Genomic DNA, 17,966 nt, shown 5'->3' on the forward strand with positions numbered 1-17,966 from the left:
CCTTTGTTTTATTTAAAATCTCATTTGATATACATTCTTTTTAACAAGCAGATTTTTTTAACCTCTGCATCATGGTCGTGAAAGACAAAACTCATGCACAGAAATGACTTATGCATAATTACCAAAATATACTGAAAAGCACATTAGAGAAATTAAATTTGAGGAAAATTTAAAAAGTATCTGCATCCAAGCTCAGATTGTGTTTAACTTCTAGGAGATAAAATTAAGATAAACCTCTTAAACTTCCTTTAAAAAACAGATTTAATTGCTTAGAAGCAACATTACACCTGTCTACCAACAGTTAGATTGCGTAACGAAACATTTGCAATGCAAAGTATATTAGGTCATTTCCCTGAGGGAGATAAAGAGCGAAAACAAATAACACAGAGTGAACAGCCAGGGGAATGCAATCAAAGTGCTGCACTAATCTGCACATTAATATGCAGCTGCGATCTTAGCAAAAAGGATTATAAACACCTCAGGCTGCATGTTTAGAGTTTGTTAAAAGGTTGTATGTGATGCACAAATTCTGCTCCAGTGTGCTTTTAATCCTGAAGTTTGAGCAGAGTTGCCTCTGAGTGTATACTCTGCTGAGTATAAAAGTGCTCACATTTCAAAATTTTGGGGAGAAATATTTCAGTAGAAACACGTCCAGTTTTTTTTTTTTTTTTTTTAAATAAAGTGAACTTACTTTAGTTTTAGTAGAAAATGTTCGCAGGTGTTCAGTCAGTCAGATGCTCAGAGTTCAGTGAGGAGCTGCAGCTGCTTCCACACGGACCAGGTGGACGATCACAGCTCGACTGTCCCTGAAGACACCAGAAGCGTCACGTTTATATCAGTAAAGGCTGATTGCATAAACCAAAACATCCGGTTGCACCTTCAAAATAAAATACAAAATGTGCTACCATGAGTTCTGTTTCATGTTTTGTGGGTAATTAAAAGACTTTAAAATTGTCCTATAAACATGATGTCTTTAATATAATATAATATAATATAATATATATAATATAATATAATATAATATAAAACTTTTGCACATTTTTTTCCTTTTTATTGCTCTTTTTAATCTTTTTGGCTTTTTGTTTGTTTGTTTGTTCTGTACATAATGTACATATCTTTATTATTATTATTGTTATTTTATTTAATTCTATTCAATTTTATTATTATGTCCAGTGCCTTCCTTTGTGTGTGTATATACATATATATATATATATGCCTTTTTAATAAATTTCATTCAGTTGTCGCTCTCTTATTTGTTTTACTTAAATGTTGGAGCTGGTAAACACTGAGGTTTATTTTGCTTTTTTATTTTATTTTTTACAAAAGTATTTATTTAATTAAAATTACTGTAAAATGTGTAAAATTACTCAAGATTAATTATGGTATGAATTAATAGGTGATTACAGCATAGTGCATTTTTTAAATTCATTATATCTTATGTTGAAATAATCATTTGATTATATTTCGTAACAATAATATAAGCCATTGAATAAAAAGTAACATATTTGCCTCTAAATTACAGTGAAAACTGAAAAATTGCAAATAAATAAATAAATAAAAGTAACCCAAAAGTAACTCAAAAGTGTACTTATGTAGAGTATTTGAGTAAGAGTACCTACTTACAATCTTCAAGTTATTTTCAATAACATCTGTTAAATTTGGCACACAACAGCCAGAAGCTGTTTCACATAGTATAGTTTTCACATATTCACATAGTAGATTACAGTCTTAAAACACACATTGAAACGCAATATATAGTACACAATACAAAACAGAGTACAGATAACCAAAACAGAACAGAGGAAGCAATGAAAGTAAAGAGCACAACCTGTTTCATCATCGGTTTTTATGAGAATCACTGGCTGCCTCCACCAGAGGGAAAACTTGGCAGTGTTGTTTCTGGATTTTATTTTGAAGTCGACATTATCAGACTTCCGGTATTTTCCACTGACTCAACTTGACACATTTCTCTTTTTTCCACCTCAGTTCCCATAGGAACAACTGACTGACTCCACCTCCATAAAAACAGGAAAAGCAGACTCCTCTGTGGTTTTTTTGTGGATTTGTAGAATTTCACACCTGACAGAGTGTCAGAGGTGAATTTCAAAATAAAGAGAAAAGTCAACGGCATCCACCTCCATTATCTGAAAAAAAACACCCAAACACTTAAACAACTTGGTATATTTGCAGATGAAGAATTCACTGATGCTTCCGTCCTTAACTCTTTGAACCTGAACCAATTAGTTTGATTAAAAAAATAAATAAAAATAAAAAACAATGGGCAACTTGGCAACAAATGTCCCACAAATTGTTAGAAATTAGTAAAAAGTGAAAATTACCCACATATTTGTTTTTACAAAAGGGGAGGATTATTAGAAAACAAATAAAAATAAGTAAATAAATAAACAATAAAATGGGTCCAGAACAGGATATTTGTAATTATTATAATAATATATTTAAAATAATGTAACAGAACAAAACCAGAAACATATACAGTATTTTTTATTTTCATCACCTTTTAGGGTCATTTTCTTGTTTGTTTTTTACTTTTCTTCTTTTTCAGCTAATTTTATTGCACCTTTTTACTAATTTCTTGCTCATTTTTGAGCCATGTCTTGGTAATTTGCTCACTGCCTGTTCCCCGTGTTTTTGATAAAAATCAAACCAATTTGCTGAAGTGACGTGTTTTCCTGTCACTCTGAGACTAATTAGTTCAGGTGGGAGAAGTCAGAATGACAGACTAAACAGGGAAATAATGGAAACTAACACTCACCCGTATTCCCCCGCTCCTCCCATCAGAGACTCATCACCAGTGAGGAGTAACCCGCTGCATCAGCTCTCAGAAAACACAAAATAAACCTCAGTCCATTCACGTTATCTTGTTAACAGCTTTTTTTTATTACAAAAAACCGCATACATTAAACATTTTGCGAAGGGAATGCAAAGATGTTAACAAAAAACCTAGCATTGTCCCTCATTTTGTCATTTTATTTTAAATTAAAAAAAATGTACAAAAGTGCTTACATGGTGCAAATAATGAGAAGTAAAAGGTCTATAAAAGATGAAGGTAAAGAGAAAAAAAATATACATTATATCCAACTTCTAAAAACGCAGCAGAGCAGGAGAGAGGCGACTATATTACATAGCAGTAAAAATAACCCAAAGCTGCTCAGGAGCTGTTCACTAGGTAGTTAATCCTCACACAGCAGGACTGTACGGTCACTGTCTGTTAACATGGTCTGTAAATCAAACATACCCTAACAGGAGGTTAATAAATATTGCTTAAATAACCCACAATGCTCGTAGGTTTCTGTTTAATCTGAGCTATTAGTTGACTACAAATCTCCTCTCAAGCCGACTAACGTTTGCCGCTGGCAGTGATTATGAGCGACATGTTACAGACGATAACACAATAAATCTCCCACCGTTTTCGCTAATACAATCACAAATTCTTGTGAATTTTTAATGGCACTTTTTTGTCAATAATACCTCTAGATAACGTGTAACTCAGTCCACAGTACAGAGAAGTGAGAAAATACTAAGTAACAACATCTGAGATTTTATCGTTTCTCGGCTTTCTGCTGTTAACGGTTTTCCGTGTAGAGCGGCGCTACAGTGAGCTGGTGTAAGGCTACGCATGAATCCAGACTGAGGAGGCTCCTCGTCTCACTGACCTGTCCATCCCGAGATCAGTAACAAAAGCTCCCAATAACTGTTTTATACCAGGCGTTTTCCTCTGCGGGTGACAGTCTGGAGTTTCCTCCCAAACACTGAGGCGTGTTATCCGCTTTCTCTGGCTCAGTAACTGTTCTCATGACCTGCTAAGATGTAGAGGTTGCTCAGGGCCGTGGGGTTGTCCGTGGGTCGGCTCTCCAAAACCACCACCCTGCAGAAGAAGAAGACACCACGGTAAGAACAATACACAAAAATACCGAATGATGACGGTCGTGATACCTGGTTGCACGTGGGGCTGTGGTGTTTTTTTTTTCTTTTACTGCCATGAAAAAGCAACAAGTCACAGTGATTTGGTGGTTAACTGCGGACCCCCAAACTGTATACAAAGATGGACAACATGACAGCTCCCCAAAAAGTAACTTTTCAATCTTGATCGCCCCCTGGTGTCTGTCTGCAGAATAGGTCATAAAGCCCGCCCATCCATCTTCGTGAATGGGACACAAGCCAAACTAAACCTCAAAGTACACGCCCAATATTTTGTTTCCAAAGAGGATTTCTGCCACTGAAGGTAGCGCTCATCACCCTGATGTTTGTTTTTATAAGTTTGGTTTTAATTAGTTATCTAATTCTACAAAAAGGGGATTTTTCCACCACGACTGACAGTTGTGAAAGCCAATCGAAGCGCTCGCATTGAAAGGGGCTGCTCGTGTTTGGTCAGGTGGGTGTTTTTTGGCGGGAACTATGGCGCAGGCTCCAGCTCTGCATGACGTCACCGGCGCAAGATCCGGGATATTTTAGCTTCACTTCAGTATAGCGGGGTAACTGTGGGCGCGTCGTCCATCTTTACATACAGTCTATGATGCAGACAGAGGGGCTGCATCAGAGCCAAAGCAGCTCATTTTTCAGTGGATTTATCATAATAATAATTATGGTGAAAAGCTACTGATATGACGTCATTTACAAGAAAAGAGTAAAACGCTTGAGGATCATGTTAGTGGTATCGATCTACTCAGAGAACAGCGAAAAGGACAGTTCACGGTAAACGACACGTTAAGCGTCCTGACGTATCCGTCACAGTGAGATCAGGACGTCAGTGGGTGCATCTTCAGATGCCATGTGGCGCTGACAGGTGAGCAGGGAAGCTACGGTCCATACTGTCCGTTCCATCAGATGAAATTACAGAGGCATGGAGAGACACTCACACCAGGCTGGCAGTGCCCGGGCGGCGGTGAATAAAACATGGGGGGCTGGGCAGAGAGAGGCCTGGCTGCGGTGCCACAGGCAGGGCGGTTTCATCAGGAGTCCTCGGAGAGCCTCCTTTCCTGAGTGCGTTTGTGTGTGTGTGTGTGTGTGTGTGAGGTGAGGAGCTAAATCACACCCTGCTGTGTCTGCAGCTGAAACCGACCATGACACCAGTCCAGAGCTGAAATCTTACATCGATCAACTCTTTTGATAGTTGTTACATCGTTTTAGCTGCTATTCAAGCAAACGTGCCAAACATTTCAGGCTCCTCCGATTCTCAAATGCGTTTACGTTTTTTTCTGTTGTACCATGAAACGATTACAGCTGAGCAGAATCTGAAAACACGCTCTCCTCCTGCAGCTCTGCCCTCTCTGTGTGAACGCTCGTCCACCACACGAGCACAGCGTGATGCACAAACTTGATACGATAACCTGTAAGAGGCCAAGTCACTTATTTTAACAATCTGATTGTGACTGTGATTCTGATGGTGAAAATTTGAAAAGAAAAAAAAGAACAGCGTTTCTATGGGATTACTGCCGTGTTTTCTTTGCAAACTTGCAGGCCTGTAAAGCTCTTTGAGACAAAACCCTCTGATTCGAAGCTCGAGCTAACGATTGCTATATAAACATAAAGATGGGGTGTCAGCGGCTTAGTGGATCGAGCGGGTTAGCTATGCACAGAGGCTGAGTCCTTGCTGCAGGGGTTGCAGGTTCGACTCCGGCCTCGGCCCTTTGCTGCATGTCGTCCCCTCTCTCTATCCCTTTCACACATACACTCTGTCCTATCAAATAAAGGTGAAAAAGCCCAAAAAAAAATCTTTAAAAAAACAAAAAAACAAACATAAGGCTGTGCAGGATCACAACGCCCTGACGATGGACGTGTAGGTATTTTTTTTATATCTTTCCAGTCTTTCCTACATCTTTTTCTCTCCGTCACAGGAGTGCCTGCGACCACTTCAAAAGACGACTCCACCAACTGGTTCTTTTTGGCTCTGTTTCTTTTCTTCAAGCATTTAACCCACCACAGAGCACCTTGTTTTACCAGAATTAACCTGACGCACACAGAGCATGCCAGTCTCCATTCATTTTTTAAACAAAATGAAGCCTTTGCTCCGGTTAGCAGAAGGTTAAACTATCCGCAACATTTTGCAGATACTGACACGTGTTTCATTTAGTCTGTTACGAAATAGCAAATTTCTGCATTGGTATAACAGCCAATACAAACCCCCTCTCTCTGAAATCACCTGTGATTGGCCAAAGTCAAAGTCATCAGGAATAGATTTTCTAAAGTCCACAAAGCAAAGAGATAGGCGTGGGCGATATATCAAATATACTTGAGGTATCGCAGCTTGTTACACTTCAGACATATAAAAATGACTATATCTCGAAAATTGGGCATAAACTGTCATGTCGTTTTTAGTACCCACTGGCGTTTCAGATCTCTCGCTCTTTTCTGTCTGCCTCTCAAAGACACACACACAAAGCAGGGCTTTTGCAGAGCTCCAGAACGCAACTATTTAGTCACGTTTTGTGACCGTGGAGCGCTACTGCGATCTGCAAATACTATTAATATATTAACTGGAGAGCTGTTAGTTTGTTTCCAGCTTACAGTGAATAAATCATCAAGTTTAATGGTGCTGTGGTAACAGTCTAACTCATGAAGCAGTAGTGTGAGCAGGTGAGGTGTTTGGGTTTGTATCTGCAAAGCTCTGATTGCGACTATTTAGTCACGTTTGTGACCACGGAGCACGGAGTGTGACTTGCAAATATTAGTAATATTTGAACTGCAGAGCTGTTTGTTTGTTGCACACTCACAGTGAATGAATCCTCACATTAAATAGGCACCATGGTTACAGTTTAACTTAATGCCAGATAAGCAATTTCAACACATTGGGCTCTAACAAAGTTATGACAGGCATTTCTTACATTTTTTTCAAATCTTATAGATGAATAATTGCATAAAAGATTCATTGGCAAATCTAAAAATTATTAACAGGATTGTGACTTTTAGGTATCTAACATTTAGCTCGACTTTCATGTCTCAGCTATCAGAGCATCTGAAGCAACAAACATGAAACATCAGAGTCAAAAGGGCATTCAAGCATAATGTCAGAGGGGCATTCAGGGACAGTGGGGTTAGTATAGAGAGATCACAAGAAAAACAAAAAAAAGTCAAATCTAAGAAAAAGAACAGATAAAGACAATGAAATCAGATGGAGGAGAGGCGGGTAGAGACCAGCAGCGCAGTGAGAGCTGTATCAGGGGCAGCAGGAGATGAGGGCTGTGGGCTCACAGCGCAGGAGGTGAGCAGGCTGTTTGGTGGTTTCCAGGTAACAACACCTGAGGGAGGACGACCATAACACCAGCGCCTGGTGTTATAAAACCAGCGCCTGGTGTTATGGAGGTCATGGGGCTGATAAATTACACCCACAGTGGTATTTATGAAAACACAGATAAACAGGGTAAGTGAGGAGGTAGACAGAGATCCTGTTTGTTTATGAGGGGATGTGCTTTAAGGGGCCTCTGAGATTTTTTTGCTCCTCCACTCGATGCGTTTGATCAGTCATCTGCACTGACGCAGCTAAAGATTGGAAAATTTCGGCACCAACCTGTCAGATCCAAGGAGGCGGAAGACTCTGCTCGGATCACAAATCTCCTGGGTCACCTGGGGAAGGGAAAACACATCTGACTTAAACTGACAGCCGATTTTCTGTTTGTCTGAAGCGCTGGGTGGTGCTGAGGGGCTTTGAAACACATAAATATTTTGCATGGGCGGCTCCTTAAGCAGCTTAAGCTTAAGCTGGGCAAACTCCAAACATTTCTATTTATCGTGTATGTTATATACTGCACTTTTTAAACTGCTGCTCCAATGTTTTGACTTCTATGCTCACAATGTACGGATCAAATGGCCGGTCAAAACATAGGTGCTCACACTGAATGTAAACACGTCCATTGACAACTCCAATAAAACCTACTTAAACAACATGACCGAGCTCTCTGTCCATCCAGCATTTAAGTTTTATGCTACCAACTGGGCTGAGGTGAAAAACATTTGCAGTTGAGTCTGTCTTTTTTACTCTTTTATAGCTGAAGTCATCAAAAACTTGCATTCACATGTTGCCTAAGCCATCTTGACAATTTAACAAGCTTTAAGCAAGCTTTAGACATTGAATTGATACTGTTATAAGCATAAAAAAAACGTTGCGTGTTTGATTGTCAGAATCGATATTCTAACAGCAGATTCAGGTTCGTGTTTCCATTTAACGATCGACTGTTTACTGGTGACTCAAAAGTATGAGATGTGGTTGTTCGCAAAATTTTAATGCTTCAGAAATTGTTGGCATAGATAGATAATAAATACAGATGAGTGTGTATTATAAAATTGGTTAAAGTTGAATTAAAGACTTTTATGACGATATCTATATGTTCCACTCATTTTCAACAGCTGCGGTCAGTATGAACAAAAAACTACAGCTCACACTGTCGAAAGCATATAGGGACTTGTATACTCATATATTCCTGCTAATGTACACACTAACGCTAAATTTCTCCACCAAATATGTGTATTTATCTGGTCACTGATACCTTTTCACTTCTCACTAATGGATTTGGAAGTCCATCACAATTTGTCAAAGTCAATTTCTTTAGCAAACATCCCTGATCTTTGGTGGTAAATGTCCTTACATCACTTGACAAGCTACTGAACTCCGACACACTTTGTTGTCGGACTGTGTGCGCATCATCAGTTTACAAGCTGTGAAAGGGTCTATTTTTTAGGCTCATTCTCTGTTTTTATCTGTAAAAATTACTCGTGAAAATTTAGCTGATTTTAACTGATCAAAATGAGAGCAATTGTACTGCTGTGTACAAACATCACTGATCATTTACTTAAAACATTTTTATTTAGCTGTTAGGTGTCAAGCTGTATAGTGAAAGAGCTGTCAATCAATTTCAGAGTCAGAAAGTTCCCGTGCTGTGTTTGAATTTTGGTGGCAGGGTGACTGTTTACATTGTAATGACTTATTGTGTCTTTAACAACAAACTGTCTTTATGTTTTTGAACAGACTGTAGGTAACTGAGTGCTGTCTCCAGGGACTCTGTGTTTCTGTGTACCATCCTGGGTCTTACCTGTTTAGTCACAAGATGTAGCCTGACACTTCGCAGTGTAAAAGACGAGGGCCCCTTCAAAACACTCTCTCACGTGTTGACTTGTCATGAAAACTTGTCAACAGATGCGAGATAGTCGGCGTGTGACACCTGCTAGGTGTAAGTCCTTGGCCTCGGGAGAGATCTGATCTGTTTAAGTCTAAACGAGAACAAGGTCTCGGGTGTTCAGAGAAGCACCCACCGGAGCAAACACGGATCAATGGGCCTGCCCCCCTTGAATGCCTTCGCTTTTCAGAGGAATCATAACGAGACAAAGGCTGAATTATTTAGTGCTGCTCCCTGTTGTGTGACGGGTTTCGTTTATGATTGAGCATAAATTTTGCATGGCCGCTGACATTTCAAAAATCCTTGCTGTGGCAGAACTGTCAAGCTGGGCTGAGCGCAGACTCTGCAAACGGACCTTCTGTTTCATACGAGCGCCACGGGGCCACGTCTGACACGGCGGGCTTTCAAAAGCGTGGCCCCTATCGCCATATCACTTTTCATAAAAACAGAATGCTTCACCTCCCTGTGATCTCTTGAACTTTTATTCTGCTGCTGAGCGCGACTCGTGATCAGGTTTACATGGAATCCCTCCCTGAAAGGAGGACAAATTCATTACCTCGTCCCGAAACAAAGACACTTTGTCTGGCTCCACCTGAGGTCTAATCTCCTGGGTTCGTCTACAGCATGTAGCCACGCATGTAAACAGCCAGCACTCAGGGTCTTTGTTGACGAGAGCCTGAGGTGTTTGTTCATGTGACGAACAAACAAGCCTGTATTCACTTCAGGGATGCCGCTAACACTCAGAGTTTATACTCTGTAGTCACTGGGAACACAGGAATTCAATATTTTGGTTTCAATATTAATTTTTAAGTGGAAAAAAGCTTTACAACAAATTAACGGGAAAACGTTGTAGTGAGTCGAATAGCATCTTGGCTTGAGCAAATTCAGAGTGTAAACCTCTTTGTAGAGACTATAAACTTCTTAAAGGGATAATCAATCTCAAAATCAAAAATACATATTTTCCCTCTTACCTGTTGTGCTGTTTATCAGTCTAGATTGTTTTGGTGTGAGTTTCTGAGTGTTGGAGATATCGCCCGAAGAGATGTCTGCCTTCTCTCCAATATAATAGAACAAGAAGGCACTCGGCTAAAATGCAACAGCAAACAGCAATGTCTCTTTACAGGAATCATGACCAGATTACTAAAGATAATCAGACCTTGTTGTGAGAAGTTTCACGTAGCAACTATTTACTCTCTACCAAACTACACCCACCAACCGAATCACAGCACAGAAGAAGTGTGAATCGTCTGCTAGTTCACCTAGCACCACTGAGCTAGCTGATTTTACAGTGCAGCCGAGGAGCACGCCATCATTGTTTACATCTCGTCCGTGAATAGATGCACGCTTCCTTCTGTGCGGCGATACAGTTGGCGGGAGTTGTTTGGTAGAAAGAAAATACTTTCTACATGAAACTGCTCACAACAAGGTCTGTGGGTTATCTTGACTACCCAGGTCATGATTTCTGCAAAGAGACATTGCTATTTTCAAATGTATTTTTGGAGCTTTGAGCACAACAAGCTGAGTGCCATTTAGTTCCATTATAGTAAAGAGAAGACTGACATCTGTACAGCCGATATCTCCAACACTCAGCAACTCAAAACAATCTAGATTGGTAAACAGGAATACAGCTAAGAGGAAAAATATGTATTTTTGAACTGTCCCTTTAAGATAATACACTTGCACTATAGAGCAGAAAGTGCTCGTAACAATTAAGTGTTACAGTATCAAAAAGAGACACTTTTGGAAATTTATATGTCAATGTAACCGCCGTCCACCTGTCGAGGTCATGAGATATTTTACCTCATTAGACTTGAAGCTCTTTCCCTGCATGCCGTGTTTCCAGAAGGCCAGGACGCTGTCCTGAAGGCACACTGTCAGAGGAGAAAGTTAAGAGGCCATGTGTCAGTGCACAACGGTCAAGGTAACCTCTGAAACACTGCCAACTTGATTAAGAGGAACAATGCAATTCATTTTGACTCTACAAAAAGGCCTTTTGTGAATGTAACACACAACCTTAGTGGATATTAAACCTGCTCCTACAGTATACCTGCCAGCTTGTCATGTTGGGAGGTTTTTGTATATTTCCCAAGAGGGAATTTTGTTAAAACATTATAAGGTCACATAGAATTACATTAAGTGGATTTCTTCTTCACACAGTGTAAAGTCTAAGACCTTGTGTGTAAAAGCTTACCAACAGATCCGATGCAGAAGTCGAAGCTGAGCTCAGATGCCAGCTTCTTGTTGGACTTCAGTCGGCCTTGAAGATTAACGATCTTCAAATTTTCTGGGGAGAAAAACAAGGCTGTCAGATTTATGTGGCAAATCATTAATCCTTACATCTAGACTGTAACAGTTTTTCAGTTCAATTTATTCACACAAAAAAAGGGACACCCTGATAAACTATCTACAGCTAGACGATCGATGGCCCAGACACAAAAAAGCAAATATGTAACTTACTTGCTGTCTAGACTTAAAAATAGAAAAAGAAAACAAAAAAGAGAATACATGTTTTATACAGTGACGGAAGTCGAAGCTGATGAAAATAGAAACTTACGGTCTAAACACACCAACACTGTGTCTCTCTCCAGCTGGGTGACATGGATCGCATCAACCTGATTATGAGCTGTGGGAAGGAAAGACGCAACATGAACAATCCTGTTCTCCAACACCCCCTTCAATGCACCATTTGTTTCCTACAAGTCCAATAATTTTCATTTGTTTCATATAAAGTTAGTTCTTCATTACTGTCCTAGTCATTTTGTTATTTTTTGATATAATTTTGATTTAATTCAAACATGTCAAAAATAAAATAGAGAAATGGTCGTACAAACAAGCAGACAGACAAAAAAGGTAATATTTACAGACAATCAAAAACATAAAGCAAAAGAAATAGTCAAACACATGATGACTTGGTTTAAAGATTCAAAAGGAGTTAGGAGAAGTACAAACTTATATAATGACACCCCTTCTTCACAAGTCATTGAATTTTCATTAACAAGCTTGCTTCATAATTTAAACCCATACAATTTTTCCCTTTTAATCCCTGTACCTCGTGAAAATCACGTCTTTATACATCATCTTAAACTGATTTATGTTTGGACATCGTTTAACCTCCACAGTAAAACTGTTCCATATCTCTTGGTACGAACACTGTAAATTATTATTACACACTGTAGTTTGTAGCGATACTTTTTATCAGCCTGTTTCACTTCACTACATCTTTTTTTACTAAGGGGGCTCTCTGTGGCGTCTTTGCCTAATGGAAGCAATGGCACAGTATTTTAGATGCTAATAAGTGAGAGTAAACAGAGATCCATGTTATCATATGTTGTGCCCGGTAGTTCAAACTTCAAAACAGCCCTTCAAAGGGGATGTTGTATCTGACATGATACCAATGATGAACCAACTAAGATGCGAGGCTGCATTGAAATTGACAAATCTGTTTCTGCAGAAATCAGCCATTCTACCACGTCGCCACAAAACACAATGTGTCTTTGTATAGATTTCATGGTATTTTTACGGTATTTTTTTATCTCTCTCTTTTTTTTCTACATGTTAGACTTACTTGTTCCCATTTCTGTGAACCAGGAGGAGCAGGAGTTGAGGTTGATGGTCTCAAAGCGGACCACCTGGCTCGGCTCGGTGCCCTGGCTGATGGCCACACACACCAGAGGATACTCCTGCTCCGGGACCACGAGCATCTCAAACACCTTCAGTGGACTGGGAAGAGGGAAGTCAAAGTGCTGCCGCAGGAAGAGAGAGCATACACCGAGGTCAGTGTCAGTGGTGTGCTGATGTTTAATGAACAAGGTTCTTACACATTTTTCATTTCAAAATTACATTGTTTTATAGACTCAAATTTCCAGACTTCTCTGTAGATTTTTAGACTATGTTTGACATACGAGAGCAAATAGATAAAACGCAGCCATTAGGTTCCCTAAAGCAGGAGGAAAGTGTTTCTTTTCTGATAACTACATCACTGCATGACTCGGAAATGTTTAGACGAGCTTCGTATTTGGTTATTTGTGGTGTCTGCAGTTCAAACATATTGATGCATTTTCTTTCTCTCTAAATGTGGATGTCAGGCATTTGGGGCTAAGCTGTTTTGCATTTGGGTTGCGCTACCTGCCTGCTTCAAATGCTTGTATGATCCATTCATTTTTAGAAATTTTAAATATTAAACCTGAGACCCATTGATAAACTATACGAATAATCTACCTGGCCTGGAATTCATACCTTCACAAGTGGTCTGTCCTTCATGTGCTTCCCTGTCTCTCTGCATTTCTATTCATATATGCACTTATATCATATGTTAATGTCTTGTCTGATAAATCTCTATAAATAAAGTGTTAAAAAAAAGCAATTCTAAATCTAATAATTTAGAAAGCTGAATCAGAACAAAATTCTGGAAACACAAACATTTTTGCATACTCTCTTTTCTTTTTTGCACACTTATCCAGACCCCAAAATTACTAAAATAAAATTATATACTTTTTCATACTGCGAATGAATCCTCAATGATGTTTGGACTTTATTTCATAGTGTAAAGCTCGCACTACTAATGTGTTATGCTTCTAAAAAAAATCCATGAAACATGAATAACTTGTGTTTCAGAGAACAGGAGCAATTCTAGTTCACTGAAGTTATCCTGATCCTTCTTTATTTACACAGATTGATTAAAAAATGTAATCACAGTCGTGCTCCTAAAAGAATATACATACATACTGTACAACCCTGCAGTAAAGACACGAGTCTTACAGGGAACATTTGTGGAATAACAGTGATATTTGAGATGAAAAAACAAAACAGTCAACTGACCTTGATGAGCATAAACCTCTGCATGGGCTCATACCACTGCAGCAGGACAATCCCGGACTGCAGCGCTCCACACAGGTACTTGTGGCCTGTATATGGATTTCTCACTGTAAAAAAGAAAAGACATTTAAGACATGTGGCTACATTGAACTATGAAGGTCCTTTAGAACAGATTATCGGGAATATGTAAGCTAGGAAAACTTAATTTCAAATCAATTTTATACAATTCCCAATCACATCAGATGAAAAGTGATGAGGGCTTACAGAGCAAACAGTGCAGCAAAGTAAAGGGGTACATGTCCAGAATGGAGATGTCCCTGATGTGTTGACTGATATGATGGAGGAGTGAGTAAATAAAACAGAGTGGTTGGGAGCGAGAGGTCACTCACCAATGCAGCACTTGTGACAGCCCTTTGTGTCGGGGATCTTAGTTGTCAGGGCAAACCTCCTGAGGAGAGAAAACAGTCAAGTTGTTGTGACGACAGTCCTAAAAAGAGCTGATGACGTCCAGAATCAGGGAAGTCGGCCAGTGGTTCTCCTTTTTGTCTACCACCGCAGTCGTTTGTCACAATGTGTAGACGGGGAGGAACAAAAAGACTGCACAGCACGAGTGTAGAAACATGCTTTAAGTTACAAAAGCAGAGTTGTGACCTTATCACAGAAGTGACAGGAGTGCTGCTGCGAATGTTACATATGAGACAAGATACAGACCAAACTAAATTATCGCCTCGTGGTTGTACAGAATCTCTTTGCAGACCAGTCAAGTTACAGTTTACGTTCGTCTCATATGTTACCATGACAGTAGACAATGCTTCAAATATGAATGTTGCTGCAAAGAAGCTAAAAATTTAAAATAAAGATGCTTCAGACACATCTTCAACCAGCACAGAAGTTCTTTACAATCAGCACAGTTTCAAGGTGGACACCCAAGATTAGTGTCACCAATTCAGTATCTGACCAAATATCCCCTTCTGTTCCTGAGATATGATATTAAATAATGGCCGGAAAAGTGTTTTTGCAGAACATTATGATGTCATAGTGAAGTTGACCTTTGACTTTTTGGATACAAAATGTCTACGGATGCACATTACTGGATTTTCTGTAGATATGCTGATATATAACAACTCATTTAGCTGATTTTAGTGATCATAAAACCTCTTCTGTAGTGGAATTAATGTCATATTATGCATATTCTTATTGTGATGGCCCACCAGCAGATGGAAACATAAAATACAATGTTTTTTAAAGTATATAATAATCATTCATTGTGCAAAATAAGAAAAAGCATGGTGGCTGATTCTGATTTTAAAGCAGATATTGTCTGATACCAATAATGAAAAAGCCATTTCAGAGAGAAGCAGACAGAAGAGTCTAAAATATGTGTTTGAAGGATATACACTGGGCGCTAAACTCAGTCTGCAGTGAAAACAGGTTTAAAAGATAAGATAAGTTAAAACCTAACGACATCTTACAAATCACAATGTAAAAGTGAACCAACACATCACACAGAGACAGACTACTGACAATAAAGGGAAACTTCGCCATTTCTACGCGCCATCAGTGTGTGCAGGTGAGAAGTGTTTGGTTTTTGCCTCGTGCCACTGGTGCATGTACCTCCACCAGCGGACAGGCGGGGAGCCCCTAGGAGAAGGCAAACACCGTTCATCTGCACACACTGATGACACACAGCTGGTTAAATATCGGCAAAGTTTTCCTGTTTAACTTCACTGTTCTTGTACAGCAGGGTAGGTCTTTGTGTCTTTGTTGACTCTTACAATCAATATAAAGCGAAGAAGCATGTGTATACATAAAATAGGCTATACTCTTAGTAGCTATCTAATCCTGTTCTTTGGGTTTGATTTTAATTTTGAAGGATGCAAGTAACATTTCTTTTCTTCCAAACTCTCTCCTTAAAGAAAATCATTATGAGACAAGCCCCTGGCAAAACAATTTGTTCGAAATCCACAAAAACAGCTGCAAAACAAAAAAAAATCAGTGACATGCGAGTCTGCGGAGCACAGTAGTTATCTGAGCAGGCCGACGCTGTGCTTTGAGTGTATGAAGGATCAACATATTTTGTACGGTCACAGTGACCTTGACTTTTGTGAACCAAATTCCAATCAGTTTATCTTGGAGTCAAAGTGAACGTTTGGGCCAGATGTTATGAATTTCTCTCCAGGCATTCCTGAGATATCACATTCATCAGAATGAGACGGATGGACGAACAACTGAAAACAAAATGCTTCTGCCCCGACAAAGAATAAAACCCCAGATAAGTTGGTCTCACCTGGGTAAGATTTTGTCTGGGAAGCGGTGAGTCTGGAACTGAGCAGCCAGGCCGGGCTTCTTCAGCTGCTCAAACAGCCCGATGAGATTGTGGGAATACAGCTGGAAGGTTTTCCCTGCAGCAGAATATTTAATCATCAGCTTCATGAGTAAAAACATTGATTGATCAAAGCCAGCAGCTAAAATACACTCCCATTCAATATGAAAGAAAAGAACAAACCAAACTTTTCTTCACATTGTAAATATTTTAAACACAATTTCTTGAACAAACTCTGCCGTGAAGCAGCTCTCACATGTAGAAATGTTAGGTGTGAACAGGGGTAAAAACAGAAGTGTGATGATGATGTGAAGCATGATTACCTTCTGATGAAGCCAGTTAGTAGAATATCAAATCAAGCCAGGCGAGAGGAGGATGGACAGTGTCCAAGGGAAGAGAAGAAGAGAACAGAGGTTAAGTATACCAAGGGGCAAACTGCTGAAGGTAAAACCGAAAGTAGACCGCGCACTTTGTAATCCCATCCTCGACTGTTAAGCTGAGAAAAGGCTTCAGCTTCGAGTGGGGCAGCCAAACACAGACAGTTTGGTTTCAAGTGATAGATTTGAGTTCTCTGACAACAGATAAAATGTCTGTTTTTATGTATGAAACAAGCTACTCTTGCTTTTGCAGTTACCACACATTGTAACTAAAAAAAAAACAATATATCTGAGTGCAACAGGCTCTAAAGCCAGATGTGTCACTCATGAGTCACTTTCCTACAAGGACTCAGTTCCTGTAGAGGCTCTCTCATGGCAAACAAAAGAAACAGTTATTTTAGAGCTGCAGATATGGAGTCTTGCCCTCAGGGGCAGTCAGATAACAGGACAAAGAAGCAGCAGGTTATGACAGTGGACAGTGAAGCAGGATGCTGTGATAAATCCATCACTCACCAGATAAAGACATCAGGTTGTTGTTGATAACGTACAGCCATGTACACTTCCTCGGGAACAGCTACAGAGGTAATTAAACAAAGATGGTACAATCAAAGGAGAGAAACTACACAGGTTTCCATCACAGATTTGAACAATACTTGAGTATATTTTATAAATGATGATAAAACACAATTGCGAGATGACTGCATTTCCAATGACTGATGTTATGCGACTTCTCCTCTCGCGATAATATTCCAAGAAGCATGGCGATCGATGTTCAAAACATTAGCAGGAATATTATTTCTTTTTTTAAAGATGAGTTTTTGGCAATTTTGCCTTTAATAGATAGGACAGAAGATTGATTGTGTGAAAGGGGGAGAAAGGGAGGATGACATGCAGCAAAGGGACGCGAGCTGGAATCGAACCCACTGCCGCTGCGGCAAGGACACTGCCTTCAAACATGGTGTGCCTGCTTTATCCACTGAGCCACCGAACACCCAATTAGCAGTTGCAGCCAGCGCACTAGCGAGGTGACACAGGCGTGTTATACAAGCGATAATGGAAAGGCAATCCCGTTCTACGTGAGAGCTGCCACGTATGAGGGATTTTTTGGGAGGTTATAGTCCACGATTTCAAAGAGGAATTTTGGATTCAAGACTTCAGGATGATCCGCTCAACTTTTACAGAGTTGTGCGATGCAATAACACCTCTTGTAGCGCCTGCTGCATCAGGCCTGGGGGAGCCAGTTCCTATTGACAAGTCCATAATGTGACCTATTAAGGCAAAAAAAAGTGTTTCCATTGCAGTTTTGTGAAATATGGCTTTTTC

General features: G+C 39.6%; 1 protein-coding gene across 1 annotated transcript in view; it reads right to left on the bottom strand.

Annotated features, from left to right (window-relative positions):
• Positions 1-2,877: 2,877 nt before the first annotated feature.
• map4k5 (mitogen-activated protein kinase kinase kinase kinase 5) overlaps positions 2,878-17,966 on the bottom strand; it is a 41,509-nt gene continuing 26,420 nt past the window's right edge. Inside the window, 11 exon segments of the mRNA XM_042500689.1 lie at positions 2,878-3,886; positions 7,526-7,581; positions 10,929-10,999; positions 11,320-11,412; positions 11,683-11,751; positions 12,694-12,871; positions 13,947-14,050; positions 14,333-14,391; positions 16,231-16,345; positions 16,590-16,592; positions 17,157-17,217. Of these exon segments, the coding sequence (XP_042356623.1) occupies positions 3,799-3,886; positions 7,526-7,581; positions 10,929-10,999; positions 11,320-11,412; positions 11,683-11,751; positions 12,694-12,871; positions 13,947-14,050; positions 14,333-14,391; positions 16,231-16,345; positions 16,590-16,592; positions 17,157-17,217 (897 nt within the window). The 3' untranslated portion in view covers positions 2,878-3,798.

This window comes from Plectropomus leopardus, chromosome 14, assembly GCF_008729295.1.
Source record: "Plectropomus leopardus isolate mb chromosome 14, YSFRI_Pleo_2.0, whole genome shotgun sequence".
Taxonomy (NCBI): domain Eukaryota; kingdom Metazoa; phylum Chordata; class Actinopteri; order Perciformes; family Serranidae; genus Plectropomus; species Plectropomus leopardus.